The sequence below is a fragment of the Primulina tabacum genome, chromosome 5 (assembly GCF_025594145.1).
Source record: "Primulina tabacum isolate GXHZ01 chromosome 5, ASM2559414v2, whole genome shotgun sequence".
Classification (NCBI taxonomy): domain Eukaryota; kingdom Viridiplantae; phylum Streptophyta; class Magnoliopsida; order Lamiales; family Gesneriaceae; genus Primulina; species Primulina tabacum.
Genome location: NC_134554.1, coordinates 6,198,095 through 6,211,680, shown reverse-complemented (window position 1 = coordinate 6,211,680; position 13,586 = coordinate 6,198,095). Strand labels below are relative to the sequence as shown.

Here is a 13,586-nt window from a genome sequence, read left to right as displayed (position 1 = left end):
TTAGGATAACATTTTATCTTGTTTGTTTATTAAATAAATTTATATATTATATATATATAAGTTGGTATCTTTGTGAGACGGGTAAACCCTACCGATATTCATAATAAAAAATAATAATATTAGCATAAAAAGTAATATTTTTTTATGAATGACCCAAATAAGAGATCTGTCTCACAAACACGACCTGTGATATCGTCTCGCACGAGTTTTTGCTTATATAAGTATAAATTTGACGATCATTGTCATAGTAAATTAAATATGAGTAGGTCTATTGTGAGACGGTCTTATAAATCTTTATTTTTGAGATTGATATTTACAATGAAAAGTACTACTCTTAGCATAAAAAATAATAATTTTTCATGTATGATCCAAATAAGAGATATGTCTCACAAAATACGACATGTGATACTGTCTCACACAAGTTTTTGTCATTAAATATATCCAATTATCAAATTTGTTAATAGAAGTAGTAATTATTGGTTTTCCTCTTTCAAATTTTCATTAATTCGTGAAACTCTACTTGACGTGCTGAGATGATAATTTTCCATAAAGGATTAACTTGAAACTTGCGAACTTTAGAAGACATGGAATCGTGTATCTATAGTTTTTTTTCCTCATGCGTATAGTTTCTTTTTAAATTGTAATTTTTTTGGTACAAAAAAATATTTTTTCCTATTATTAAAAATATAAACATTATGTGTTAAGATAAATTAAGGATTTTAGCATCTAGAACTCTATAATATCTTACTATCTTTATTATATTATATTATAATTGAAAAATAATGTAGAATAATCGTCCATCAAGTCTTTATATGGTTACAAAATAGTCATATAAACATTATGGGTGTGTTTTAGATAATAAATGATTGATTATGTTATAGATAACAAAATTGATATATTATTAATCAAACATTATACGATACTAATAAGATTGTTTGGTTCAACATTTTGAATATATGATTAGCATCTAAATATTAATAAGTTTACTATTATACCCTTGCTAAGTTTACTTCTAGACAAAAGTATCAAGCTTCAAAGTTTAAAGTTAATTTCCTCTGTATTATTTATTTATTAAGCTACCGTTGATTGATGGTCGTTATACTGTTAATTAGAACTAATTACAATTGGTTGGAGATTTATCATAATTTTTATGTTGAATTAGCTCTAGATGAATGCTGATTTCGTCTCATGTTCACTGGTGATATGAAGTTGCAAAGATAATGTTGAAATATGAAATTTTTATTCAATTAAATAAATTTGTATTTAAAAAACAAAATAATTAAAATAAAATTAAAAATTACACATACTTAAATTTTAAACATAATAAAAAAGCACATACAATTAAAAAATGTGCATAATTAAAAAAACATAAATAAACATGATTAAAAGTTAAATATTTTTTTTCTGCTGTATTATTAATTTTTGGATTTTTTTTACAATTTTTAAATATTTTTTAAATTTAATTTATATTTTATTAAAAATTAATGACGGACCTCCAAATTATAAATAAAATAAGAGAGGTAGGCTCTTCGCACTTGAAATAAGAAATAAGAGGAGAAAAATGTAATTTGTTGAGTTTTGATAGTCTATCACACTTGATTTGTTAGATTAATAATCAAATAGTTATTCACAAAATTAAGTCTTAAATCGGGTCAAAATGATTATTAAAATATCTTAAAATTTTAATCAAACGTTAGAGAAGTGTTTGACTATTCATATATCCTTGTTTAATCCATTCAACTAAACACACTCTATGTGTATATTTTGTGTGGGTGATAAGTAAAGAATAGATTGTTAAACATATGTTTGTCTCATTTTTTATAAGCCCAATTAATCAAGAAGCCCATGATAAAAAAACATATTTGATTGAAAAGACATCTCATTGCTTTGGTGGGATTGACTAATCTAATTCCTAAAATATAACATAAATTACCATTTTACCCACAAAAGACTCAACATGAGAGATCTACAATTTTATATTTGCTCTCGGCTCAGGTTTTAGGAAATCAAAAGATTCTTTGGTCTGGGTATTGCGGTGGTAAGCGTTTGATTTTTGCTGATTAATTTTTGAAATTTCAATTTTTTTTCTTGGATGAAATTATTTAAATTGAATTGAAATTTATGAGTTTTGAAGGTTAGAACCTCCGTGATTTGGACTCTATTCTTTGATGGTTTATATTTTTTTTATTTGCACACACATCACATAAATAATTTCACGATTAAACTAAATAAAATTTAAAAAATAGAGAAAATAATAATTGGAAATCAATATTAAAAATGAGATAAAATATTTATTTATTAACAGAACACATGATTTTGAAAACACCGCTACAAATATCATTTTATATACTAAATTGCCATCAATGCTAGTTTGGGTATTTTTGTCTCAACAACAAAAAATGTAAAATTTATCGCACTCATTAAAATCTTACCAAACAAAACATGATTTATCACAACACATTATATATCACCACCTTGAGTTTTGTCATCAATCCAATTTGTTATCTTATTCTACAAACCAAACATAGCCTATAAGATGATCTATTGTTTCCTTGCCATCGGATTATTATTTGACGATGATAAAAAGATAAAAGAAAGAAAGGTATTCCATTTATGGAAGCGAATGAAGGACACGCACGCGAGACTATAATCAATTATGGCAAATATATCGGTATCATGCACGGTGCGTTTGCTTTTTAACAACTTCAACTATGTACACATTATAAATATAAATTAATTAATTATATTTGATCATCATATTTTAATATTTTTCTTTTTCAAAATCTTTATTTTAAAATCCCTTCTCTTGTACACGAATGTGAGACATATTTGGTTTCTAGTCAGATTCAATTCACGGAGAGGCCAAAATAAATTAATGCCCATCCAAACTTAAATATATACTACATAAAAAGTGTGTCATATTTAAGGATAAATAAATAAATCTAGTCTGGATATAATGGGGGGACCAACACCATATTTATCATTTCATTATCGTTTTTTGAGTAACAACAAATGATTAAGGTTTCAAATATTGTTAATATATTCGTTAATAATGGGATTTAATAGGGCTAAAAAATTGCTTAAAAGAGAAAAAAAAGAAGAAAGGAAAATGGGGCCCAAATACGATGATTGAAGGAAATGACCGAAGAAGGCGTGGCTAAAGAGAGGGACATTATGACAGAGTACACTGTAGGGAAATAAGGGCACATTTTCATACATGTAAGATATTCCCCCTCTTGTCTGTTCGTATGGTGTGGGCCGTTTACCTTTATGCGTTTTGGATTTTGGATTCCAATAAACATCAAGAGGAAAAAGATATTTCTCTGTTCTCTCACACAAAAAAGGAATTAATTGATTATAATAATCTTATGTTCCTGAATAGCTTCTTTCAAGAGGGTTTTAAAAAAATATTTTTTTTTTTTGAAAAAGAATAGATCTTGAGTGAAATAAATACCGCGACTTCGTCTCGACTACGAGTTGATTTGATAGATTAGGTATTGTTATTCATGATATTGATCCCATTCAAGATCATTGAATGGTAAAGTCATCGACTTCCGGGAAAGGGTAGAAGAATGAGTCGTTTAATTTAAATTAAATGAAACTTTTGAAAAAAAAGACAATACAAAAAATTTTGTTTAAAATTCGATTCGTTTTCAGAGGACTATCTAAATTAATTTGTTTATATCGATAAGCTCCAAATGTCTTTGAAGCCAAATAAACGATCCACGTTGACGATTTGCTTTGACCATCTTAACATTAAAATAATTTTTTTTTAAAAAAAACAATTGATATATATTGGGCTTATCGAGTAAAATGCAACCAATGGGCCCAGCCCACGAAACTCCTTAATCGCCAACCAAACCGAAGGAAAGGGCAGAGGGTTATCCTCATCTTTCGCACTCTAAAACCCTCACACACAATCAACCTCTTGTGTAATATTACGAACTGGTAAACATGGAGGGGTTGAAAGAATGTGAAGCTAATATGGTGGTGTATTTGCACCCATCCAAGGCCAAAACCCCCATGGACGCCATTCTCAGCGAGCTTAGTTCTTTGCTCTTCACGTTAGTTTTAGTATAGCCTTCGTGTTTTTGTTTCTTGTTACTGATTTGATCAGTTTAATGTCCCGTGTTTTTATACTTTGAATATAATTGGAGAAATTGGTTAATTATGGAATTTGATTTGACTGAATGATTTTTCTTTTGGTTTTCTTGCCTCGTCTGTGTAGGTATAGTGAAACTTTTGATGGAGTGGTGTTGGCATATGATCCAAATGTTCGTAGTATGTTGGCAAGGATACTGCCCGGAGTTCATCCATATTTTGGGGTGAAATTAAAAGCTAGATTGTTGCTATTCCATCCCAAGCCTGACATGATTTTAGGTATTTTTCCGCTCCTATTTCCTCATAGAAAGTATCATGTTTGTTATAAGAGCTACAACAGAGTGACACTGGCATACTGGTCTTTTGGACAGAGGGGGAGGTGGTTAAAATCACTAGAAATTCGATTCACGCCGTGGTTCTTGGTTTTTCTGCGGCTGTTATTGGAGTTGAAGACATCCGCGAAGAATTCAAGCATAAAAGTGTAAGTCTCTTGTCTCGAGGTATAATGCATTTGCGTCTTGCGACCACTGTTTAAGGGGACAGATTTGTACTCCTTATTCATATCGTTTTCGCTCATTTTTCAGAAACGTGGAGAGGAAGTATTTGCTAGCGTATCCTATAGGAAACACAAAGTAAAAGTTGGAACTGTTTTACGTTTTGTGGTGAAGAGGTGATCTTTTGTATTCCCAGTCTCGATTTTAATGTTATTGTGCTTTAATTTGGTTCAGATCATAGTTCAAGCCCACACAGAGCCATTCAAGCATGAATTAAAATCATATCATCGCCTGGGCTTTTATTAAATGTTTATCTGATAACAAATACCAATAGGAGACAGGAACGTAAATACGACGGTATCAGTTGCAGAATATATGGAAAGTTTTTTGAAGTACTCGTCTTATTGACTTTACCAGCATCATTTTTATTGTAGTTTTGATGAAGAGGTGCTTCATATATCAGGATCTTTGACTGCTGACAACACAGGGTGCGCTCGATGGTTGGATAAAAATTTGGATAAATGGTCTCAAACTGACAGGTTAATCTGAAAACTGTCTATATGGAAGTTTATTTAGAACAGGTAGGATTATGTGTTCGAGTTTTCACTGATTCGTGTTTGTTTCACAGCACCTCCAAAAAGAGGAAAGTTATTGAAGAAAATGAAAAGCCAGAGGGAGATAGATTGATGATCAAGAAGAAAATTATTAAAGAAGATGAAAAACCGGAGGAAGGTATGTCAATGGTCAAGAAGGAAACAACTTCATTAAAAAATGACCAGCAGATTAAAAGGTCTAAGAAAGGGAGAAAAGATCATTCTTGAAGGTTGCTTTTGAAGCTTATGTTATTTTAGAGACAGAAGGCTCTTTAGGGTTCCGTAAGTAATTTTTTCTCCTGACACGAGTTGTTTGCTGTCCCATCTTCCATTCTCTCACATCATTGTTTACATGCAATAGTTACTTCTGGGTCAGATCCCATTTTGGTCAGAGTTCATATTTTTTCTGTATCTTTTCCTGTGTATTTCGTTATCTGTGTTTTGTTGATGTTATCTTGCATATACATTTCATATTTGGCGCAGTCCGTCATAATTTGAAATGCGTGCTCTTCTCCCATTTGATTCTCTTTGAAATGAACTTTTCTGCGGTGATTTTTAGATGAGTAACAAGTTGATGTTCATATAAATGATAAATCTTTTTTAAAATGCTATAATTTTTAAAAAATCTTTGATTTTCTTTGATGAGTTTTTGCTTGGCCTATTTCCGTTTTGTGTTCATGTGGTAGATTAGTTTGGATAGTATTAAATATCAAATTGATTTTAGCAGGAGTCTACTTCCTAGATGGATACGATTTTTCAAAGTTTGCAGAAATGCTTTCTATGCCTTAATTCCAGTTCGACTTGCACACAGCTGAAAATCTTATAATATTTTGACTCCATTTGTTCTACAAAGTTCATTTTCTTGATATCTGATGTTAGATTTTTTTATTTGTTGGCCTCCCGGAAATGCTTACTCTTTAAATCCCTGGAAAACTCTACATAGCTATCTTTCTGTAACTGCTTCTTATGTTCCCATGTCATAAAAGTCTTGCAATCCTCTTTTCAAAATCCTTGATATATGCTGCCGCATGAGGCTCCTGTATCCAAATTGTAGGCATTTATGTTTTGTCACTAACTGTGGCATGATTTCAAAACTTCATTGTCAGGGGTGATAAATGTTTGAGATTATCTGATACTGTCATACTGATGGACCGTAATGATAATTGTAGGAAAAAAAACTGTGTTCCATCATCCATGTGGTCGGCAAGTTTTCCCAAATTACGATGGTATTGCAGCCATTCAGTAGCTGTGACTTGCTAGAATTTAACCAGTCAAGATTTGTAATTGCTTATGTAATCAGCTTTAGAGAAAGCTGCATCTAAAATAATTCTCTCAAATACATTATGCGGCCCTTTTAAAAGGTTTATAGAAAATCATTATTCTGCCGAGTTGATTGGGATTTCTGGGTCTGTAACTATTTCAAAATGTCATTGACATTATGAATGATTTATTTCCGTCAGAATAGTCATCAATAGATAGGAATTTGATAGAAGTGGAATGTTTCAAAAATTGCTTTGGGATTGTCTAGAACTTCGAACTCAAACACAGCAAGTCATTTTGTCCATATATCTAATAGCTTTTAGATTTGTTGAACCATTTTTGTGGCATGCCCAGAATTTTTTTGCTCTACTGAATAGCATAATGTTTCACAGGCTTGTGATTTGGATTGATTTTGTGAAATTAAAATAGAACCTGTTTGCTACCGGGAAGTTTGGGACACAAGTCTGTCATATCTCAATTCAACAGATGTCTAGTTATCCATTTGGGTCAAAATTCAAGTTAGTTTACATGGAGCATGAAGTTTTTTATGTTGGCTTAGCTAAATATAAGCAGCAGTTGATAGCAAGAAACATTCTATGCACATATTTGAATGGGGATTGTAAATCACGATCAAAGCAGGTTTTGGTGGCTTTTTTTTAATAAATTGGTACATATTCTTTCAAGTGGCCCTCCTTGTAAGATCCAAATGAAAATGAGTCGTGCATTAAAAATGGTTCTTTTGAGAAGGGATATTAAATTAACGAGGTTGAGACTCTTTTAGTATGTATTTTCCTGTGAATGTGTGGTGAGAGGGGGGGAGGAAAATGGAATATTTTAGGTTCGTAAATAATGCTGTGAAATGCATTTTCCTACCATGTTAAGAGTTGGGATTATATAATCGGAAGAATACATTAGAGGGTGGTGCCGTGGTGACAATATTTCCCATGTAATACGGACTCCTAACATGCTTCCTTCATCTATAAACAATCAATATGTTGTTGGGATTTTTTTAAATCATGATCCGAGTATTTTTTTATAATGGGAAGCTAGTAGATTGCTTCGATTATTTGTTTGTTTTTACCTTTTATCCGTATATATATACATTTATAATAATGAATTACTTCTGACATCTGTTTCTTGTTGAGAATGCATTCTGAAAGGATATTCGGAGATTCAATCATGGCTTCTCATGAAAAAATTGGAGGGTTCACTTTCTTCTTGGGGTTGTATTTGTATTATGTTATTTTGTGTTTATGTTGTTGATTAGTCGAGAGCAGTGTGTACAAGTAAAGCAGCGGCTGCGGTATGGAAGTTACAAGGATTTCTTGGGAATGAGCTATTAAATTTTAAAACCTCAACTTAAATGAGAAAAATCATTTTCGATAATTCTAAAGATAAGCTGATGTAACTGTAGGCTGCTAAATGCAAATGACATTTGATAAATACCCCCATGAGCATGCCTCGAATAATATGAAGGAACTGTTGTTTCTAAATTCTTTATAAACAGAATGATTATATGCCATGGTATGATAATCATTTGAATTTCGAAATTTTACTTGTCAGAAACAGTTGATTTTCCATTCTGAGTCTCTTCCCAGTTACTTTAAATTCCATCTTTTCCAAAGTGTTAAATTCCTAGGTGCCTATTTTGTTCTTATGTTTGGTAGTTGGTATAGTGGAAAGGACTATGTAGGCATCAAATGTGTTCAACTGTCATCTTGAGTTATTATATTTGGTACTATGAAAAAGATTATGTAGAGTCGAATATTGGTCGTTTTTAAAAGAAGTATAGTTAGTAATAACAATGTAAGTCTAAAATTTGAAATCGTAAAATATCTTAAACCTTCAAACGAGGCAAAATTTAATTTGTTGAGTAAATTTATTTACATCCTACTAATGTACTGTGATTAATCCATCGCTTCGTTAAAAGCAAGAAAGAAGAATAAAAGTTCAACTACAGATAAATTAATAACCATACAAAATGGAGGTAAGGATCTAATTTGGCTAGTGAGGAATGTGGAACATGGGTCACCTCCCCAACCCAACAACGATGGTGTAAAAAGCTCCAAAAATTGGAATCTTTCGGTTGAGGAGTGCGTTGACTTAAAGTCATTCACGTTATTAAATTAAGCATGATAAAGTTGCTCTCGCAAACTTTAAGTTTTGGTAGTCGATAAAATAATAATATATACTGCCTAGAAATTACAGAAATGATTTTACGTACCGAAGCCACCGATATTTATAATTTTCCTTGTTGGCACAGGAATAACTTGGAAGTTCAAGAAAAAAGGTAGAGTTATTTAAATTGTATTTCAATACTTCTTATATGACACGTATACAAATGTAAAAGACAAAAATTTGTGTGAGACGTTCTCACGAGTCGTATTTTGTGAGACATATATCTTATTTGACATCCATGAAAAAATATTACTTTTTAAGTTAAGATTATTACTATTTATTGTGAATATCGATAGAGTTGACCCGTCTCACAGATAAAGATTCGTGAGACCGTCTCACACAAGTTTTTGCCAAAAAAAATTAAAACAAACCTAGTATTATACTTTTTATTGACTTGGCAAATTTATACATTCTAATAATTGCTCCATGATTTCAGCCATGAAAAAGTACTTTAAATACCGTAGCACTTTTCAACGCAAGGCAACACCCACAGATTAAGGTTCATTTCATCCGAGTCTTCTTATCCATTTAACTCCTAAAGGTATCTGATCATATGAATAATAAATGATTTTAGATTTTTGATTGTTTTATCTAACTTTTGTTATCAAGACCTACACCCGTAATATTCCAAGTATAAATTTTTTTTTATATAGATTTAATCAATTTAAAATAAAATCAATCGAGTTTTCGCCACTAAATTTATATGTTAAAACACGTTCTATGGCTAAAGCACATGCATGCATGTCAAAAAGGGTCGATGAATGTCAAGATCTAGTATCCCCATGCACGTTCGTGTTGTCTACATCATGAACATCTTACCTTAAAACTAGTTAGAAATAAATACTATGGATTAACAACCTTAATATTTATTTAACATATATAGGATTACGCGAGACATGCGTTGCGGCAGCTTCTTAGCATATATCCAAAACTTAATTACACGCATTAAATATTCAGGTCTCGGAGAGTGTTAAATGCACCAGTCTTTTTTATCGGACATAAAATGTTATTAATTTGTACTCATATTTTATGCAAAATGACAAATGATAATATACGTGTATGAACACACACGCGCACGCACACACAAATAGATAGATATGTGTGTGCGCGCGCGCGCGTCCACAAACGACTGCCGAACACCACCACGTTTTCATGATTTACGAGGTCAATCTCAAATTTTGTGATGAGAGTGACCATTCTAACATAATTTCAAATAATAAAACTCACAGTTAATTTCTTAGAAAAAATTAGAATGATAGTTAAAATAATTCTTTTATTTTTTTTAGCAATGGGGGCCGACGAAGTCTCGAATCGATGGACGTGGATGTTAGTTATTACATCCTTCACAGGGATCATCATGTTGCCCCCAACTCCTCCTGTCTTTCTTTCTTGTCCCATCCCCCATTGATTAATTATGAATGTGCAGGAGTGTGTAGACTTTAAATTTTCAGAATCTTTAGTTTTTGCTTATCTTAAAATTTTAGTACTCAAACAAAATACAAAAGACCCAAAAAAGTTATATTATTATTATTATCATTAACTCTTTCAGAATTAAAAGATATTAAGAACATTAGACTTTTTGAAAATCCAACGGATTTCCATCTCAAAATTATTTTTTTAAAAAAAATATAGCAATTAATGTATGTAGCGCTCTCGTATATATTGCTGAAGTGTAAAGTTGAAATGGGCCGTGGCATAGAGCATAGGGGCCCGTGGGGCTGTGAATGCTTCTACAACTAAGCACACAAAGAACCTGGACATTTTACATGCAAACCACTATCGATAAAGGTTTTTAGCCAACTGTAATAAAGTGGGTCCATGCTAACATATAATGTTGCAATATAATTGTTTTTTGTGGTAAACTTATACCAGATTGTACGTCTGTCCAACATGGCATGTTGGAGATAATTTCTTACTGGTCCCGATGTGGATGACTTAATTAGGCTACATCTGATACAAGATCCTAAGTTTTGGACACAAAATTTAACGCGATACAGTCTCATATGTTAATTTTGTGAAACAAATTTCTTGTCCGATTCAATTAATTAAAAATATTGATTTTATTTCAAAAATATTAGTATTCATTGTAGTTATGGATCAGATCGATCCATTTCACAGATATAGACATGTGAGAACTTCTCACAAGAGACTTGCTCAAGTTTGGAATGATATTTCTGATTCGAAATTCTATTATAACCAACCTCTCCTCAATTCGTAAAAAAAAATCTCCCAATATTAATGATATAAAAGATTTGATTAGTTCAACTCTTAATTTTAGACATTATATTAAGATATATTTTATACGGGGAAAAATATTAAAGAACATAACAAACCCTCACAAGGTAGGGAAGGATAGCTTCACAATGTCGTTGCGATCAGCCATTGATAATTACTACTAAATAATCAGCACGCAATCTAGCAAGTTCTAAAGTTTCAAAATAATATTTTTTTTACTAAATTAATATTTTTATAAATTAATAAGAATAATTTTTCAAAAAATCTTTATATAAATTTATAATCATGTCAATATCATAAATTAATAAATTTATAAAATTACGAACATAATGAGACAGTTATTGGTGAAATTATAATATGAGATACTGTCTTTGCTCATTTTTTTTTTATAAGTAATTACCAATTCCAACATGCAAAACAAATTAAAAAATAATACTGTTTCAGTTTTTTGCACATTCGCCGAGTCCTGAAATCTTGGTTATGGCACTGTATGTAACAAAAATAGGCTTAATATATTGTTCAATGTACTAACTAATCGAAAGCCAACATGTCAAGCCAAAATTAATATTGTTTCTTTATCCAATCAATGATTAATTTTCTTCACAAGCTAGCGAAGGAACGTATATAAAAAGTTCTAATGGGAAGTATTGCACATGGTCCTTGTCCAGACATACAAATAGAAAATTTAATGTTAGAAGCATTTGGAAATTGAAAATTATATGTTTTTCTTTATTTTATATTGGGCAAAAACCTGTGTGAGACGGTCTCACAGGTCATATTTTGTGAGACGAATCTCTTATTTGGGTTCTCCATGAAATAATATTACTTTTTATGCTAATAATATTACTTTTAATTGTAATATCGGTAGGGTTGACCCGTCTCATAGATAAAGATTCGTGAGACTCTCTCATAAAAGACGTACTCTTTATCTTGGGGAATATAATATCGAAAAAATCTTATAATTTTTTCGAATAGGGCCAAGCCAGCTATCTCTAATAACCATTTTGGATTGTTCAAGTCTTTTTTTCTTTAAATTTAATTTGCATACGGTTTCTTTTCTTTTTTCTTTTGGTAAAGTAGACGTTAAAAAAAGCATATACATAATTCTTGAAATACAAATAATTATCATTAAATTGTTTTTCATTAAATTATTGACATTATTTTAAACAAAATCAGTATACAATAAATTTAAAATTTTGAAATAATTAACGTACCCGAGATTTGTACTCCCACTGTCGTAATTTAAGCCAAAAACCAAGGGCATACATTTACTCCCAACATTATATAATCCCAATTCGTTCATTCCCCACTTTTTCATCTATATGTTGCCAACATACAAAAACTCCCCGCAGAGAACACAACACACACAAAAAAAAATGTCCGCTTGCAGCAAAATTCGCTACATCGTTCGGCTCCGCCAAATGCTTCTGAGGTGGAGAAAGAAGGCGGCAATGGCGGCCAAACGGGCCCCTTCGGATGTGCCTTCTGGCCATGTGGCCGTGACCGTGGGCTCGAATTATAGACGGTTCGTGGTACGAACCACATACTTGAATCATCCCATGTTTAAGAAACTATTAGTCGAGGCAGAGGAAGAGTACGGGTTCACCAACACTGGCCCATTAGCCATTCCATGCGATGAGTCACGCTTCCAGGATATTCTTCAATACCTAGCTCGAACCGAGTCGAATACTAACAAATCTGCCCGTTTCACGAGCTTTGAAGAGGTCCAAGGGAACTGCCATTTGGGCTTCCGAAGTAATCTCGACTTTTGGGCTGATTCACGTCCCCTTCTGCATTAAGTTTCTAATTTGTTTTCGACTATGAAAAATTCCTATTCCACTTTTCTGAACTCGGGGCGACCCGTTTGAGTTAGCTCAAGTTTCCAAAAAGTGGGGTTTTAGTCGACAAAATTTTTTTCCCACCATTTTTTCACATAATTTGTAATTCTTTTAAAGTTATCGTACGTATGAATTGGGGTGGTGGGTCGTTAAAGAGCTGAGTGATGGCAAGTAGGTGGGGGAGTTACCACCGAGTCGTCCCGGATTTCGAGCTAAATCAAGCCAACAACCAAGATCAACTGTAGACGATGAAGAATAAAGAAGTGATGATTGAGTAGTTTTTCATTTCTTGTATATCAAATTGTGATTCTTATCATTTAGTGGAAATTCGTGAAGGGGATTCGAGAAAATGTATACCATGTTCTTGAATAGTTTACAAACACAAATTATAGTTTCAGTTGATCTTAAATAAATTTTGAAATTTAATCCAACAGTTCATATTAATTATTGATTGGCGTAACATGTATTTGTCACCTAATGTTTGATTTCACCTAACGCCATGTTACTAGTTACGCCTTTAAAAGCTTTTCCTTGGTCATTTTGTCAAAAATTATCTCCAATTTTTTAAAAAACAGCAACAAATTAGGACAATATTGGCTTCAATATTACAATTCATCTTACACAAAATCCATTTAGTTTATAAAATTTATTCTTATATTCGATAATATGTAACAAAAAATGGACTGGACAAACACAAATATCTATTGTGTATTCAAGTTGGCCCTGTTATCGAATTTCTAGACATCTTGTTGAAATGACTTCTTATATTTTACAACGTTAATTTACGTAGGACACAAATGCTTAATTGGGAAAAAAATTGTATAATTATAGATAAGTTCAGTATTTTTGTCAGATTACATCTTTGAAATCGGGGGAGTTTTTCAATC

General features: G+C 31.7%; 2 protein-coding genes across 3 annotated transcripts; both read left to right on the top strand.

The window, feature by feature from the left end:
- Positions 1 to 3,859: 3,859 nt before the first annotated feature.
- Positions 3,860 to 6,781, top strand: LOC142545941 (uncharacterized). 2 transcript variants are annotated; one of them, XR_012820393.1, is made up of 6 exons: positions 3,860 to 4,064; positions 4,229 to 4,380; positions 4,473 to 4,582; positions 4,686 to 4,771; positions 5,059 to 5,134; positions 5,224 to 6,781. XR_012820393.1 is itself a non-coding variant. In XM_075653387.1 (6 exons), the coding sequence occupies exons 1-6, from the start codon at positions 3,955 to 3,957 to the stop codon at positions 5,414 to 5,416; spliced, it is 756 nt and encodes a 251-aa protein (XP_075509502.1). In that variant the 5' UTR covers positions 3,861 to 3,954; the 3' UTR covers positions 5,417 to 6,781. The 2 variants fall into 2 exon arrangements, 1 of the variants encoding a protein (XP_075509502.1); XM_075653387.1 differs by having other exon boundaries at positions 3,861 to 4,064; positions 5,030 to 5,134.
- A 5,531-nt stretch (positions 6,782 to 12,312) lies between these two features.
- On the top strand, positions 12,313 to 12,660 carry LOC142547822 (auxin-induced protein 15A-like). Its single transcript, XM_075656291.1, has one exon. It carries the CDS (start codon positions 12,313 to 12,315, stop codon positions 12,658 to 12,660), a length of 348 nt encoding a protein of 115 aa, XP_075512406.1.
- Positions 12,661 to 13,586: the final 926 nt, after the last annotated feature.